The 18,451-nt window shown below is 37.9% G+C and overlaps 1 protein-coding gene across 1 annotated transcript in view; it reads left to right on the top strand.

The window, feature by feature from the left end:
- Nucleotides 1-18,451, top strand: part of DIAPH3 (diaphanous related formin 3) — a 503,156-nt gene that overhangs the window by 117,875 nt on the left and 366,830 nt on the right. The window contains exon 4 of the mRNA XM_075199796.1: nucleotides 8,546-8,650. Coding sequence (XP_075055897.1) covers nucleotides 8,546-8,650 — 105 coding nt within the window. The remainder of the gene's footprint in view (nucleotides 1-8,545; nucleotides 8,651-18,451) is intronic.

The following is an 18,451-nucleotide window of genomic DNA, read 5'->3' as shown; positions in this document are numbered from 1 at the left end:
TATGCATTTTGATTCATAAATGCATTTAGTACTGTCTCCCTCTCCACACCTTTTTATTTTATATGTTACGGATGCAGTTGACGTGAAGCATAGTTTAAACTTGACTAACTTAGCTGACTGCGAAAGTCTCGATAAGCGTCTGCATATCATTTTCAAAACTAACTATAAGTGGTTCACTACTTCTGGGAGATCACCACTTACTCCAGGCCCTTACCAGCCGCAAGTAAATCTGTCTTTTCAGCTTTAGCTTAGAGTACTTCCCAGTCTGATTTTATACGCAATTGCCCAATGCATAGTTTTTAACTGTCCTTTTCTTTCGTTACAGCACCCCTTTCCTCCCCTGTCATGTCTCTTCAGGTATAATGAGTAGTAAGTGATAAAATATGGCAGGTCTGTATAGCCATAGTTGCTTATTTTCACTTTATGAGCTTGCACAGTGCGAAAAACTCAGATGTGCTAAGCAAACAGGCCTACTTCTAACTTCGTATCGGGCCCTTTGTTGATTGTATTTCATTTTCAGTTTACAAAGTGAAATCCTAAGATAACTTTGCCACTTTCAATAAAATGTCATTTGAGAAGCATAATGTTAATGACAATGGAGCTTTTTTTAATAACACTTTTTTTTTTTTTTATCAGGTTATCTGTTTTCAAGTAATCATATGTCATATTGTCTACACTGTAATAATAAAAGCTAATATCTAATTGGATTCTATTTTTTTTTTTGGGTGGGGGGCAAACAGTATAATTTTTGTAGTATTGTAAGATGGTGACCAGAATATACCATTATACATGTGAAACCTTTCCAAGAAATTGTATAAATGATCTCATACTTTGTGATACAATTTTATGTGTCTGCAATCATTGAAATACCTTTCAATACCAGCACCTCCGGCAGTGAGGGTGTGTGTCAATGACTACACTACGCACTGTTACCCTGGGTACCTGTAGTCGCCAGGGGCGTCTCCTCCGCTGTTTGCACTACCTATAGAACCACTGGCATGTCTAATTCTGCACATCCTTATTTTGGTGGCCTTCTGCTGGTGGGGGGGTCATGTATAAAATTACTCTCTACTCAGACGGCATGTTGTTGTTTTTGGCTCATACACTCTTAGATGTAGTGGATGCCTTTGGTCAATAATTACATCTCAAAATCAACCGGAATAAGTTAAGTATTTTGGCTGTTCATGGCATCATCACTATTGGGTTGGCCCCGAGTCACTTCCTGCAGTACACACTACGTTTTAAATGTTTTGAAATTCCCCAACACCGTTGAACTTTATTATGCTAAATGTTTATCCCATCACAGACTCAAGCTCAAGTCTCAAATATGTGGGCTGTTTCCTCTTACCATGTCATGCAAGATTTATTTATTGAAAATGATTGTGAAATCAAATAACCTTTGCTCACTCCTCTGTGCATTTTCCCTCCAAAGTATAACAATCTATCAATAGATATATCTTGTCCTTTATTTGGGGGAACACTAGACTCAGATTTAAATTGACTACCTTTTGTGATCCAAAGCATACAAAGGTTTGGCTCTTCCTGATCACTAACTGTAGCATTTGGCAGCCCAATTGTCCCACCTAAGTAACTGGATGAGGGCTCCTAGGGATGGTGCAGTGGTGGAATTCCTTGTTGGGCAGAAAGGGGTCCCCAAATTCTCCGCTTCAGATTCCTCTGGCAGGTAGAAAAGGGCTGGGAATGCACCAAATTATTACACGGGCGATAGAGGTGCTGTCATTGGCTCACAATATATTGGGTGGGGAGTGGTATGACTCTGTTATGCCCCTCTGGTATAATAGTACACTCTTTCTACAGAAATTATCTAGAGATAATACTTGGTGTGGGTATTCTGTGTCTGTGCTAGGTCATCTCTTCTGCTATGGTCTCTTTTTTTTTTAAATCATTTGACCATCTGCGACAGGAGTTTGGTCTTTCAATTCTGCCTTCTATTGTTTTTTGCAGTTGAGGCATGTAATTCATTCCCAATTTGGTGACTCTTCCCTGCAGTTCTGTCTCTCCAATTAAGAGATGGTTTATTAAAAATATAAAATGTTATAAAAAAAAACCCACATTCATTGTTGATCAATAATTCCTAATTCTAGACTGCAAAGTGCATAATATGTTCTCTAAAGTCTTGTCTTAGGTTATACATGCATAATATTAGAAAAAGCTGTTGCAACAGACTTAATTCTTGTTAGTAATCTATTTCACTTGTATAACACCCTTGTTAGATGTTTGAGCTGCATAATCATCTGTTATATCAAGTAAGTATCTGCCATATATACCCTTCAGCCACTGCTGGCCAAATCAAACTATCAGGGACCTAGTTCATACAATGAAAGCCATTCACAGCAGCAGAGATGGCTCAATCTTGACAGCCTCGCTGTGACCTCCACAGTAAAACCAATTTTAGCAAGACTAACATTATGGTAATAGTCAACACTTTCATTTTAGTTCACAACCATAAAAATGGGTCAAATCTGAGTCGCTGTATCATCGCAAGGAGTAAAATATATCTGCTGCTAGACACACCACTCTCGAGGTCTCCAAACCGCATGCAGTCCAGACCAGAACTTATGGTGTAAACTCTCTCACGCCTCTCTTACTTACGCGTTTCTCTGCTTAACCGTTCAGTAGTTTGAGCAGAGGAAATGGAATTATGTCACATGATTCTTCACCCTCATGCTATTGTATTGGAAAAGGATTATTGATCCTCAATAGGATTGACCATATAGTATTTACATTAATGGTTGCAGTTTACAAATTAATAAGCCTGAGAGGCACCCTGCTGGCGTGTAAGTAGAGACAGGGGAAAGCAGTTTGATAAGGGTTGCTATTATTGTGCATCACAATGCAACCCAGTAACAGGCACAAAACACTGGCGACATAATCATCTGTGTATTCTGCGGTAAAGAGATGTTCTGAGTCTAGCAAGACAGAGTTAATCTCTGTAAATGTTACCCCCCTAATGTTAGAGCATGAATACAGGCTCAGTCATAGTTTCATATCTGACATCCAAGTCTATGGTTTTGCATGTTAACATATGTTATGCAAAAAAAAAAAAAAGAAACCTATGCCACATATGCATTTTACACGTTTGGTAACCCTGTAAACAGAAGTCGCAGAACAAATATAAATTTGGTTTAATTCACTTGGTGAAAGTAGCTAAAGAATCACAAGTGTGTGTGTGTTTTTTTTTCCATATTTATAATGCCCTTTAAGAAAATAAAATTTACTAGGTAAATAAATGAAGCTTATTCTTGCTTAAAACAAACATAGGGGCATATTCAGTTGTCGTGGGTTTCCGCGGCGTTAAAACTACTACCGTTATTACGGTAGTAGTTAGCTGGATTTCAGCGCGCGTCTCAGGGAGCTGCAAGCTGAAATCCAGTGAGAAAATTACCGTAATAACGGTAATAGTACGCGGAGCACTAGATTTTCGGCGTTTCCGACAATTGAATATGCCCCATAATGTAACATTTGTTTGTGGAAGCTAAAAAACAAGTTCCCAGCTAAACCAACACTGTGTAAAAATGCAGAAGAAAATTCCCTAAAACCTAAATTGAGAGGCCTCCGGAAATGTAATTTTAAAACTGGTCTCTGGCAGCAATTGAGTTAATCTTCATGATGCATGCCATGGACGTTTTTGTTTTAAGAATGGCACATAATTACCAGCAGTTCATGAAAAGCGTTAATATGCGCAACCTGGAGAAATGTTTCATCAGGGTAAATTTCCTAAGATATTACAAAGATTACATTAAAGTTCTTATCTTCAATATTCCAGTGTGCTCTTTATCCACACTGTAGAACAGTCTATTTTGCTTCGTCCGCACTGACAGTTTATATTTTTCTTCCAGTCAGTCATTAGAGACCTGGCCTCCTAAACGTTTTAGCCCCATCAGCTGTTTAGGCTAGCAGACGAATCCTATGTAAAAAGTTAGACTGCTGCAAGTGCTTTATAATACATAATAGATCACTGACAGAGCTAGAGAAAACATTAACTGTGAGTGCGGAAGAGTAATAGTAGTAGAAGAGTAATGCTGAGAGCCTTATCCTCCGTATGACCAGTTGTGGGTGCTTTCATTCACAGCGCACTTCATGTTGACAGAGCAATGTGACTCCAGGCTTCAAATAATTAGTGGGGATTCCCAAGGAAGGGACATCCCACATGTGCTACATGTGCAGGGTGTTGCAGGGAAAGAGGAGTTACTGTACAAAGAAGCTGTTAACTGTGGGAGCAGCTATAAAGATAACTGTTATGGCTGTGTATTTAGGCTGCTTAATAATGTGACATTCTTTACAATAAATCAGTCTGGTGGAATGTGGTATCGCTATTCCTCATCTCAAAATTTTGGAGGTGCCTGGCGATGTCTGTCCACCCTGCCGTGGCATACGCACAATGAAGAGCAGAATGAGGAGATTGGGCTGGCATTCACTGGTCCCATAGCAGCTGCATCTACTGCAGTGGCGGTAGTTATGCCACTGAATGTCATCTAGATTGCCAGGCTGCGTCTTTTAAGGATCCTGGGACAGTAACATATATAATATACCTTTATTGTGTAGCCATTTTTTGTGCTGATCATTCAAAAGATATAGTGACTTTAAAATACAAAGTGCTTTATGCCTCAGTGTAGTCACTACCTCTTAGTGGAATGATGTTTATTCGTCTTGTCATAAAGATTAGTTCTTCAAATTTGGTAGCTAACTCGATTGAGTGTGTACTTCGCCATAGCGAATACTTCTATGAATGCTGCTCTGTAAGTGAGGTATATAGAAGGAAGATAATGTGTCGGATTATGTCAGACATCTGCAGTTATGATGCAGCTTTTGTTTTACACCCGGAAGACCTTTTTCTGCATGTTTTTATCTCTCCGTCTGGTGTTTTTTAATAAATAGTTATTGTATCTTTCCAGGTAAGGTCTTCAGTTTTTTTACTCACTTTGTTGACTTATTATGTGACTCCTCTGCAAGATATTTTAACTCATAAATTAGCATATAAATAGAAGCATTTCTGTTAGCTATGTTTAAATAAACTAAAGGAGAATAATATTATTCATATTGACAAGCATTTTAAACATACTGTAATTTATAGCGAACAAAATAAGCTTATGGCTGAAAGTTGACATTGAGGAATGCAACCTGTTAACTTGTCTAGTCTGGGCAGCTGAAGTACTTTATTACAGAACCGCTTTATTTGCAAACCTTGCTATTTTATTTCATATACCACTTAATGTGAATTATTTATAAACAACGCATATGCTATCCTTTGAGAATTCTCACTGTATAAATGCATTTATTGGTACTGCAATTTGTCTCATGAAAATAAAGGTGTACTTAAATATGGTCAATGCGAGGTCATATATGAATGATAAGTTTTGAGCAAAACTATAAAAAAAATTCTGTTTGTTCGAACCTACAGAATAAAACGATGATATACCCTTGTCTGAGAGATGCTTTTGGTTATTGGTTGTCTGACATCGTGTAATAATCCTCCCTGTAAAGTTAATCATAATCATCCACCTTCCCTTATGCTTTCTGTACCCCATCACTTGTTTTTCACATTTTTTTGACAAAATAAAAATGTTTTTAAAAGAAAATTTTAAAAAAATATTATTTTGCCGGTAAATCCGGACAATGCACCATAGCTGCCTGCTCCCAGCCTGAATATAAATAATTGTACACTTCTGTAATATTGTTGCTTTCTCCTGATCTTTGCAGCTGTACTTGATCACAATTTGCGTTTCCTTAATAATGAATGTTGAGATTCCCATCACAGATATGCAGGCCCACATCAGGCTATTGCGATGAGTGCGACAGACCATTTCCTCATAATAGATTAGATGGCGATCATCCTACAACCAGACTTTCCACCAGTCCTCCTAGAAATCTTATATGTAATTCTATGTTGATCTCGATCAGTTATCACTTTGTCAATTAAGTTTAAAATGGCCTAATTGGCTGTCAGAATTGCATTGTGCAGAGGAACATGGGATCAATGTCATGTTAGCATCTTAAATTATATGGACATTGGCTTGTTAAATTTATTACTGAATATTATATATATTTATCTATCTATGGGCCCGAGTCATTAATAAGAGCAAGGTAAAACAATAGAGTAATTATTCTCTTGGACAAACCATGGTACAATTCAAGGGGTGTAAATAAGTTTATTATTTTGCATGGAAGTTAAATACTGGCTGTTTTTTCATATTGCACACAAATACTTGATAGCTTTATTGTTACACTGAAATTTAAAGTTGATCTAGGACATGCCCTACCCCAACTATAAATTTATCCCCACATTTTAAATTTACCTCCCCTCCAATGCAACATGCTTTTGTCCAGGTGCAAAGTTACTCTTTTTTTTTTTTTATTGCTTTGGTCTGCTTAATGACTCAGTACCTATGTGTCTATATCTATCTATATCTCTATTTCTATTTCTATCTCTATATCTTTATTTTTCTTACTGATTTTAAAGAAAACTGCACAATGTCTATACAAATTGTACAAACATTTCTATAAGGGTATTATATACATTTGGAATAAGTATTGATTTAGGCAAACACAGTAAATGAGCAGGTATTGTTTTGTAAGTGAAAATAATTTGTGACTCTAGTATCACAAATAGAAAACACTCACATATATTTTGACCATTTACAAAATCCACGCACAGTGCTTGAACTTCAGATCTCCTCTTCATTAATTGCCAGAGGATGCAGGTTCAATTAAAATCATCCTTTTTAAAATGCAATTTAACCTTCATCCAGAACAGCTGGCATTTTTTAAGCAGTAAAACAAATATATATATTTAGATGTACATTTTATAGTATTCAGACTTTTTTATTTTGTATAATACAATATAACTATTTTGTAACTTGCTTTTCTAAAGGTCATACGTAATTTAATTATTTTTGATCCCCTCATTGTACAGCGCTGCATGCACTTAATGCAATTTTTGTTTGCAGTTGTCCGACAAAGCTTTATACACTGCATTCAGAGCATGACTTGGGAATGTTTCGAGATGGAATTCTAAAAAAAATATGTATTATGCCACCTCACTGACTGTTTTTATACCAATCCATTGCATGAAATTTTTACTCTTTGCGTATTCAGAATAAGGCACAGGCTGAGATGGAATCTCGGCTACATACGGACTAGTCAGGCCTATTTTTGAGTTAATTTGTGTTTGGTATGGTGTAAATGTTACAATTTGCATTAGCTTATCTGCAATTGGTTTCTCTAGCTACAGATGCCTATTCATCAGAGCTTGCCACTTTCACCGTGAGTTAGATGCCAGGGCCAAAATGACAAAAACATCTGTCACAGAAAATTCTGCAGGAGCTGCTTGTGAGGTGCTCTCTGGGCCAGGCAGGCAGCTATAGTGAGAACAAGTGAAGCTTCCGTTTCACGTCATGACACATAATTATATGTTTATTACGAGACTAAAAGTTTTGCAGCAAAGTTCGTCAGTGACAGTCTTGTATGGAGTCAAGGTGGATCTGAGTCATTCTGGTTGCTTTGTTCAGTCTTTCCACCTTTACAGTTTGGAGAACGGTCATATTATTCAAGGGAGACAGTTACCCCATTCAGTTCAGTCAATTAGGGTGCATGCACCCCTGATGACTGGATTTTAATGAACCCTTGCAGACAGACAACTTACAAATCACATTATGTATGGGTCCAAAAAGATCCAATTAGACCTTGGTCTGGAAGGACTGTAAATTTTGTTCAACAGTGACAGCATCTAACTGATCTATTTTTTTGTTTTTGTTTTGGTTTTAGCGTCTTTACACTCTTTGTATCTAGTGTTATAATACATTTGTAACACTAGATACTAGTGTTATAATACATTTATATATTAGGTCTGTGTATATTACATTTGCCTTATTATGTTTTTTTGACCAATTTGGGTGATTTTTTTTCACCCCAGTCCTGCTTTGATGTTTAAAATACCTTTTTAGCTACTGTGTTCTCTTTATATCACTCCCTCTTCATAATGATACCTTCCCCCCCCCCCCCCCCTCTCACCAACAGGTATAATTTTTGCACAACGTGCATGCAAATGTATTGAGACTAGGTCACTTTATAATTCCCCTTTCACAGCGCTAGTTTTGGCATTTGTTTTAAGATGGCAGTAAGAAGATGACAACCCTTGATTATTATACGGGATGAAAAAAATCTTGGCCTGTCTCTTCTTGCCTATTATATGGTTGGTTACAGAATCTCTCAGTGACTTAGTCTTTATAACTTGAACAATTATAGATATTTGAACAGGTTTTGAATATTTTATCACCTATATTAATATTTATTATAGTGTATACATGTGCCGTCATAAAACTTTTGTGACCCAGGTTTTTATGAAAATAAATACCTGCAGTGTTGGATTAAAAATAATTGTGGCTTTTCTAGCAGTGTAATTTGTTTTTAAATGTATACCTTCAGTACAAGTGTGGAGGCAAATACTTAGAGTGTATCTTAATATGGCAGACTACTGCTTTACATATATACTAATTTTTTTTTTTTTTTAAATATTGTACTTCAGGAAGATATGAACTTAAATGAAGATCGAAAAGCACCATTGCGTGAGAAGGACTTTGCAACCAAGAAAGAAATGGTCATGCAGTATATTAGCGCTGCGTCAAATGCAGTAAGTACATTTTGACAGTTTCATATGTAATGTTGGGAAATATAAGAATTTAGCTTAACTTTCTTGAAGATGTTCAACTGTAATAAGAGGAAGCGATGAAGTGTGGATTTGTATGTGACACTTTGCAGCAAAATAAAATTAGATCATTATAAAAATGGATGTTGAATAGCTTATCTTTTAAATTCATAGTCCATGCAGAGGCTAACACTACGGCATTTGTTAAATTTAGAGTAGTCAAAAACACTATGGACCTAGAATTTGATTTACTATTACTGTTTTATATTTCATTTATAAGATACCACAAGAACAATGGGTACAGAAAAGCATAATAATAAATGGTGAATGGAATTAACACAAATTGCACAGCATATAAAAGCTCTGCACAAGGCAAAACAGGGACAGAGAGGAGTATGAAGAGTGGACAGACGTGAGACAGTAGACGTATATTGCATAGGGTAGTGAACTCTATACGTGAGAGCTTAAATTCTAAACGGAGGGGATAAAATCAGGAACAATAGGCATAGTGTACATGACTATGTTGCAGAGGTCTGAAAATACTGATGTAGAGAAGCCTAGCTTGGGCAATGATGGTTCAGGTTCTTGGGTGGTACAGAGTCCTACATGGTCCAATTGGTGCAGGGGACTAGAATAACAGTGGCAATATAATCAAAGTGTTAAAACAACAGCATGGCAATACTATATGGCACAGCAATGTTTGTCACCGTAATGTTATGGTGGAGCAGTACTAACATACAAGGCCATCAACAAAATTGCACCAACATACATTTCCTCACTTGTCTCGAAATATTTCCCTACTCGACACCTCCATTCTGCACAAGATCTACGTCTCTCCTCATCACATCCTCCCATTCTCGGTTACAGGATTTCTTCCGGGCTGCACCCACTTTGTGGAATTCCCTCCCACGCACAATAAGACTTTCCTCTAGGCTTCAAACCTTCAAGCATTCACTGAAAACCCACCTCTTCAGACAAGGTTATGATATTCCTCAACCACCATCTTAATTTCCCTAGATTACCCTATTACCATCCTCTACACAGCTAACGCAAGACAACAACCCTCTGACCAACATTGCAACACACACAGCCCACTCAATACTTTTACCTTTGCTTTCTAGCTGGTCCAGTGTGCAATATGATTTAGCACATGCCCTTGTGTCTCTAACTCCCATTGTCCTATAGATTGTAAGCTTGCGAGCAGGGTTCTTTTACCTCTCTGTCTGTATGTATTACCCAGTATTGTCTTATTAATGCTTGTTCCCAATTGTAAAGCGCTACGGAATTTGCTGGTGCAATATAAATAAATTTTGATGATGATGAGCAGTACAATGACAAAGGCAATGCAGTACAATAATGGTAGAGATAAGAGCAGTAAATACAAAGGCAATGGGGAAATAAGGTTTGTGGAGAGGGGGAATTAATGTCAAGAGAGCAGTGAAGAGGTATGGCCGGAGCGAAGTGATGAGAGAGTTTGTGGAAAGCAGAAGTAACAAGTGAAAGGGTACTGGACAGAGAGCGAGCATAAGTTGACCAGCTGATAGTAAGAGTGAAGTAGGGAAAAAAAGAGAGAAATTAAAGCTATATTTGCTAAGTTACAATGTCCAAGACAAAGAAATAAGTGCAGTTGACTGGCTGTAGGAGGTAAAGTTTAGTATTTGGTATTAGTGGTTGTTCTCTGTTAAATTGTCACTTCATTGTGCATTTCCTAACACTTTGTGGGAAAACACTTGGTGTAGGAAAACCCTAACACATCCACACCACAACATATCTCCCCTTAGGGTGCATGCCAATACATAGCTGGTATGAGTACAAACTAGCTACATCTGTACAAATTGGTCAGATTGTAAAAAAAAATCTATTGGTTTTAGGCTAGGTCAAAATGGTTTCATAAAATATTCTTCACAGACCAGCAATCTAACACAGGTTATAGTTCCTTGTTATACTTTAAAAAATAAAACACAGTTTGGATTAATGTGAAGCACAAGTTACAATGAGATGAGGAGAGCCTGAGAGTTGTTACATACCTGGGGATGAACAAGAAGAAAGATGATTAAATGTTGTGGTGTTTAAATATAATTTCCTAATACTTTGAGAAAAAACATTTGGTGTAGAAAAACCCCTACACATCCACACTTAAACAATTCACAATCTACAGTTGACGTTTTTTATCTTCTGTCATTTCCTCCTCAGTCTCTCCCCTGGCTCTCTCTCCCCCGGCTCTCTTTCTCTGTCCCCTGGCTCTCTCCCCCCCTCTCTCTTTCTCTGTCCCCTGGCTCTCTCCCCCCTCTCTTTCTCTGTCCCCTGGCTCTCCCCCCCCCTCTCTCTTTCTCTGTCCCCTGGCTCTCTCCCCTCCTCTCTCTTTCTCTGTCCCCTGGCTCTCTCCCCTCCTCTCTCTTTCACTGTCCCCTGGCTCTCTCGCCCCCCTCTCTCTTTCTCTGTCCCCTGGCTCTCTCCCCCCCTCTCTCTTTCTCTGTCCCCTGGCTCTCTCCCCTCCTCTCTCTTTCTCTGTCCCCTGGCTCTCTCCCCTCCTCTCTCTTTCTCTGTCCCCTGGCTCTCTCCCCCCTCTCTCTTTCTCTGTCCCCTGGCTCTCTCCCCCCTCTCTCTTTCTCTGTCCCCTGGCTCTCACTCCCTCTCTCTCTTTCTCTGTCCCCTGGCTCCTTCCCCCCTCTCTCTTTCTCTGTCCCCTGGCTCTCTCCCCCCCTCTCTCTTTCTCTGTCCCCTGGCTCTCTCCCCTCCTCTCTCTTTCTCTGTCCCCTGGCTCTCTCCCCTCCTCTCTCTTTCTCTGTCCCCTGGCTCTCTCGCCCCGGCTCTCTTTCTCTGTCCCCTGGCTCTCTCCCCCCCTCGCTCTTTCTCTGTCCCCTGGCGCTCTCTCCCCCTCTCTCTTTCTCTGTCCCCTGGCGCTCTCTCCCCCTCTCTCTTTCTCTGTCTCCTGGAGCTCTTTCCCTCTCTCTTTCTCTTTCTCTGTCCCCTGGCGCTCTCTCCCCCTCTCTCTTTCTCTTTCTCTGTCCCCTGGCGCTCTCTCCCCCTCTCTCTTTCTCTTTCTCTGTCCCCTGGCGCTCTCTCCCCCTCTCTCTTTCTCTGTCCCCTGGCGCTCTCTCCCCCTCTCTTTTTCTCTGTCCCCTGGCGCTCTCTCCCCCTCTCTCTTTCTCTGTCCCCTGGCGCTCTCTCCCCCTCTCTCTTTCTCTGTCCCCTGGCGCTCTCTCCCCCTCTCTCTTTCTCTGTCCCATGGCTCTCTCTCCCCCTCTCTCTTTCTCTGTCCCATGGCTCTCTCTCCCCCTCTCTCTTTCTCTGTCCCATGGCTCTCTCTCCCCCTCTCTCTTTCTCTGTCCCATGGCTCTCTCTCCCCCTCTCTCTTTCTCTGTCCCCTGTGCTCTCACCCCCTCTCTCTTTCTCCCTCTCCTCTCAATGTTAATGTCTCATCTTTCTTTTTTAGGCCTCATACCTGTTGACATTTTTACTTGTGGTAGTATAAATGCTATAAAACACAAACGCTTCTTATAGAAATAATGCAGCAAAGGTACAAAAGACTGGTGGGAATCAGAATTCCACATGATAGTGAGGCAAACATACCTGCCTGCAACTTTTGCTAACTACATTGCTTTAACTTTGTGTTTTCCTTCTGTGCTGTTCTGTCATGTGCTCTGATTTGGCAGAGATGCTTATTTTTTCATTGCTAATGGATATGTCAGTCTTAGACTCCAGATACAATTGTTTTCAAAGCAGACATTATAATCAAACTGTTTTGTATCCAGGGGCAACACAATCTGTAACTCTTCCTTATGATACAAAGAAATGCACTGAAGGAAAGAACGAAGATAAAGCAATATATTGTATGTAGAAATAACACTATAATAACTCTTTAAAGCTGCAAAGGCAATTCCTGGGGTCTCCTCCCTTCTATTACAGCACTGGCTGAAATCCCACCGTGAGCCCTGGGGTGTGTGAGTGGGAGGACCAATCACAAGCTAAAATCAAGAGATTAGGGCTTGTGATTTCTGGACCTTGCTTACAGCCCCCCCCCCCCCTCCACCGCTACCATGTAAAGTAAGCAAAATTGATTTGGTCATTAAATATTATGGAACCAGCAGAACCCCAGTGAAAACCGCTGTATGCAGCTGACCCCCCAAGCTGCGATTAAAGGGAAGGGTATATTATATACAGTGCAAGGTTAACCTTTTTTTTTTTAACTCTCTGTATTAATATATTGTGGGTTTGTAGTATCTATGAGTTTCTTGGAACCTTGCTGTATTATTTCTCAGAAGATGCAGGGTGACATAAATGCCTACTCTAAATGTGGATCATCTCTTTAAGGTGCACTCAAAAACACATCCTTGTTAGTAGGTGAAGTCACCATTTCACAATATTTTTTTTGTATTTGCCTTTTAGGGTGTTGTAGTAGCCTGGGGTGCCTAAAAAAATGTGCAACTATGCTAGGAATTTATGGAAAATAATATCAATAAGGCTGAAATAGTACACCCTATTTTAGTGTCTGGTATTGTGTTATGTACACCATCATAGCTGAATAGATTTTGAGGTATTTATCAGTATATTTTATCTTTGTAACCGAACTGCAACATATTAAATATATTTAACCAAAGCAAAGCCGTCCATGAACTGTATATTGTTAAAAACCACACACAAAAAAATCTTTGATATTCTCTTTTAATTCACCCCTTCATCTTTCTGGCATTGTCTGTCTCTTTTTGTATGTAGCCCTGTGAGATCACAACATCACTGGCTCCATTAAAACAATGTGCCAAGGGTCATAATCCTCTTTTTTAAAAACATAGTGTGTAGACGAATCCCATGCATGTCCATACATATGTACTTTGTTTAACTCAGAGGTACAAAGTGGAAGTAATAATTGTAGCCTTTGATATCGGGATGGGACCTTGTGGCATATTGATAAATAAGCCTGAGTGTTTAGGTGGTTTACGGCAGTTTTATTTTATTATTGAGTTTTCATCCTGTGGTTTCTTAAGCAAGATGGCACCTGCAGCTGACAAAATTAGCAAAGTACAGGGATAGATGCAAGATTGCATAGTTTAATTTGTCAGTGGGCAGAGCCTGTGTGATGCAGTGTTACAGACTCGACTCATCTGCTTGACACTACACTATCTGTTCTACCCAGAAATTAAATAACTATTCTAATACATCATAATCTACTTCTTTTGTTTTTTTTTAAGCACTCGCATGCCTGCATCTAGCATAAAGATAATATACTTAGGGTTAATCCAAAATATGTAAAAAATATTTGTATTAACAGGCCTGTGCCTGGAAATAAGGAGTAAATTAACTGGTACAGTGCAGTATATTAGATTTTTTGCTAGTTAGTGTTATTCCCTATTCCTTATTGTTTTCCACTGTTTGAATTTATGCAAGATCTGTTAAGCTAGAGATTATTAAATCGTTCTCTTATGTGCTGGGCTTATTCATCCTTCGCATCCCATTTATGCTCACACACGTCTTGCTCAGCATCGCTATTGATATAGCTGGCAGCACAATGGCTTCCTGGAAGTGTTGTTGCACAGTACAGCTGGTACAACCATCCAACTTGTTTCTTCCTTGGGGAAAAGTGCTCAGCAGTTTGTTCTCCATATAAATTGCTTTCTTTTTCTGTTATATAAGTTGCAGCATGAAACCACTTGAGGGATTTTAAACCAATCATTGAGAATCTAAATATGCTGCAGATGTTGGATCAATTAAGTAAGTCTAATGAGCATACATTTTTCTATACATTTAAATTTAAAATAATCATCTACAATAATTTATAAAAAATATGCCCAACAGAATATGACACCAATAACATATTAAATACCCTTACTGTATATAAGCTATGCAAATTACTATTGTTTTAAAATATTATTTTTGCTCAATTTACTATATAGTGCATGCTACTGTACAAAATTAACATATGTATGAATTAAAGGTTTTGAAAGTTTTCAAGTTGCTAATGAAATAAATGATTATCACTAAAATATTAATGTTTTAATATTTATCTTACACAAAAATAATTTGACATTCTTTTAAACATTTGTTAATGTAGCTGCTTATGCGTTATGATGTTTCCTATATGAGTATTTTGCCATTAACAAGAAGTTAATGAGGAGAAGAAAAAAATGTGCTTGATTGTTTTTATGCCAGTTCTGCCCACCTAGATTTTGTATCCACATAGTGAAGAAGATGCAACTGTATTCTCTGATAGCAAGTATATCGGCTATGAAGAAATCTTTCCTCTTAGTGTGTTTCACAAACATAAAGAAATGTGCAAAGAACAGATAGCACATCCAGAATGTACTTCATAGCTACTCAGAACACTTTCACATAGACCACCTAAGATGATTACAGAGCATTGTTCCTTAAATTTAAAGCTGGGAATAGGAGGTGGGTGTTTTGGGGGAACACTAAAGTAACGCAAAATCTTAAAAAAAAAATAATCCGTAAAGCAGAGCGTCACTAGCGTAACTCTCGTACCTCTAATGATTTGTTAACATGTTTTTCTATCTACTACTTCTCTCAAAATGCTCTGGACATTACAAAACAAAATGCTTCCAATCGCTCATCTCTGCTCAGGCTTTTAACACCAAAGTCTGTTCCATGACTCAGCCCTATCATGTTCTTCTAAATTTCCTATGAAAAGGAAGTAGACCCAGGCTTGTAACCTGCATACTTGAGCTTCTCTGTTGTAAAGCAGAGAATAAGACTGATGGGTATGTAGGGGGGGGGCATGTGGGGTCATCTGAGGGCAATTAAGATTCATGTGACTGGGCATGTAAGGGGCATGTAGAGTGGTCTGATGGGCATGTGGGGTGGCTGGAGTGCATTTAACTGGCATGTTGGACGGTCTGAGCGTTTTTAAGGGGCATGTCGGGCAATGTGATGACAGCTAAGGGAAATGTGGTGGGATGTTCTGAGAGGCATGAGCCTTTGCGGTATCTAGTTTATTTTTTGGTTATTAGTCTGTGACTGGTTGGTCACCCATGCTATAAACCATTTTAACCAGTATTATTGTGTTAGAAGTCATATGAAGCAATGATGTACAGTGAATACTCTACAATGTACAATGATCTGTTTTTTTTTACAGATGCGTTATATTTAGACTTCAGTGCCTATTATAAAGGTAGAGGGTTTGCTCACCATTTTGTGGCCATCCTACTTCACTATTTAGGTGTCAAGGTTTTGTAGGATGTATCTATGACTAAGAACTGCAATGTATGAAGTGCATCAGGAACATCTGTCTGCTTTGCTTGTTGTACTTTTAAGCATTGAAGAATGGGTACTATTTTTGATCTGAGGCATTTTTGTTTTCTTAATTGAAGTTAAAGCTTTGCATATTCCTAGCATTATTAATCCAATCTCTAATCCTACCCTAACCCCACTATCAATTTAGGTTAGGCACTAAAACTGGCCTGAATCCTCCAACTTGATTTTGGAATACAGGTGTAATTACTCATGTCTAAACAATATGATATTTGTCTTTGGCTCATTAATGTCTTAGAGCCCAAACCCCAAAATGCTGTTATTATACGGTTGAATGGCCTTAAACTATTGCATTTTTTTGCCACCAAATAAGTGATATTCTACATGAAAATCAAAGTCAACTTATGAACCATTTTGTTACAAATATCTTCCTATTTAACAAGGTAATGTTTTACAAAGTTGGTCTAATATCCTATTCTTTCCTTCTGTTATGACATCTGCTCCAGCAGTGTAAATTAAAATGGCATGCAGGATCTGCTGAGATCACCTGGAGCATCACATTTTGCCTAGACAATCCTCTGAATACAGCTTTGTTAAACTGTTTTGAAGCAGCTGCACAGTTAAAGTATGTGTATTAGAGAATGTTTTTCTTTCTATTCACGAACATGATAATGAATGCTCAGGAGGATAATCTTTTATGTTGACTTTATCATAGATGCAAGCAATGTACTTTAAAATGAACTAGTGTAAATTTTTAATAAAACTTTTTTTTTTTAATTCTGTTAAATACATTCATTTAAAATAACAAGTAGGATAAAAAAAAGAGCTGTTTATACAAAGTTTGTGTGAAATTAAGTTTTGCATTTAAAGCTCTGTATTGCTAAATAGATATATAGGTTCTCCATATCAGTATAAGTTCTGGGTGGGTGCAAATGTTGCCTTGTTTGATGGTTTTAAACGGTTATTAGTGGACAGACACTAATGCTATAGTTACAGAGTTCTGTAAGGTAATAATTGCAAAAAACATTCCCAAAATATTTATTCATTCAACCCCTTGTATACAAGAATTTGTAAATAGATGTTAAGAAAATGTCTTGCTTCAGCTTCATCATGCTTTCACATAGATGCCAAATGGGTAGAGTATCCATTCCCTAAAAGTAGCATTGGTTGTCTTGGCAACATAAGCCACAGAAGCACCAGAGTAGGAGTAACATGAAGTCCAAGCCCACTGCATATGGTACATTTGTAACATTCCAGTCAATGACATGGAAACTATATTTGAGCTGGGGAATCTTGTTTGGAGAGATGTTCGTTTCAACTAAGATGTCCTTAAGATTACTTTCTCCTTTGTAGCCTGTACTGTGAACAGGCAAATTGGCAAATAGTAGGGATTTGTTTGTTATTGTTTTCCTATGTGATCACCAAGTCGTATGTAAATGTTTTACTTGCCTGGAAAAATGTAGAGGAGAAAAATAATTATTGTGATTATGGGAATCAATAAAGAAGTTTGTATTGAGGAAACCTGCAGTAACTCAAGTTGTCATCAGTCTCTATCATGGAACCTTTAAATGATTTAATCCAATTGGGTGGAATGAAAGGACTCGCGATAATTATATCTTGCAAAGTGACCAGGTATAAGGGACTCCTTTAATTAAGGAGAGACGGTGAAAGCTGTCAGTCTGTAGCAAATGGTTTCTGTTAGTAGGTTTATAAAAATGTAATGTAAAGAGGCAAGTCCATTCTTGGGTATATTGCTTGAAAATTTTCAATTATAAAAGAATGTTGTCTAAGGCCAGTTCCACGACAACATGAACTTAAACGCTACAAATGAAACAAACAAAATAGAAGATGTTGGCTGTAATAATCGGTTGAAGTGCTATATTTTGCTAATGGAGGAAAATAATTTTGATTTGCGTATATTCATATCAAGTGTGTATGTGTATACATATGTATGGATATAGATATATGAAATGAGGCAATTTAATGGCCATAAATAATTTGCTGTGCATGATAGGGTTAGATAAACACATACAATAGAAGAAGTGATTGTTACAAAAAAAGGTAGAAAAGTTTTATTATTCATTCTAATCTTGAGATACTACCTCAAAATTTAACTTTATATATTAAGGTTTCTAAATGCAAACTAATTTTTAAAAAGAAATGGCCTTGAGATTTTATCTTGGGCTGTAAATTGTAACAGATTCACCGTGTGCTGGTAATGGATTCACCGTGCGCTGGTAACGGATTCATATTTCGTATGATTAATACATATATTTTTATTTTATTTTATTATTTTGGTTGTTTCACTGAACAGGAATATGATCTAAAGATAATGTGCCACCATTTCTACACAGGTAATCTCAAAGTCAAATAGATAACTAAAAGTAATTTGTAATTAGATATCTTTCCCCTTTTGGTTTCCATGTGTAAATCATACTATTAACTGCAGCAGTCATTCAAATGCTGTAGTTGATGGAATTGGTGGCTGTATGACGGGCTTGCTTAGTACGAGCAGTAATTGTGCCAAGTAATTCTATCAAGTTGACTCAAAAAATTATCATTATGTTAAAATCATATTTGTTA

The sequence above is a fragment of the Mixophyes fleayi genome, chromosome 2 (assembly GCF_038048845.1).
Source record: "Mixophyes fleayi isolate aMixFle1 chromosome 2, aMixFle1.hap1, whole genome shotgun sequence".
In the NCBI taxonomy this organism is placed as follows: Eukaryota; Metazoa; Chordata; class Amphibia; order Anura; family Limnodynastidae; genus Mixophyes; species Mixophyes fleayi.
The sequence above is the reverse complement of the archived record's forward strand: the minus strand, read 5'-3'. Positions and strand labels throughout refer to the sequence as shown.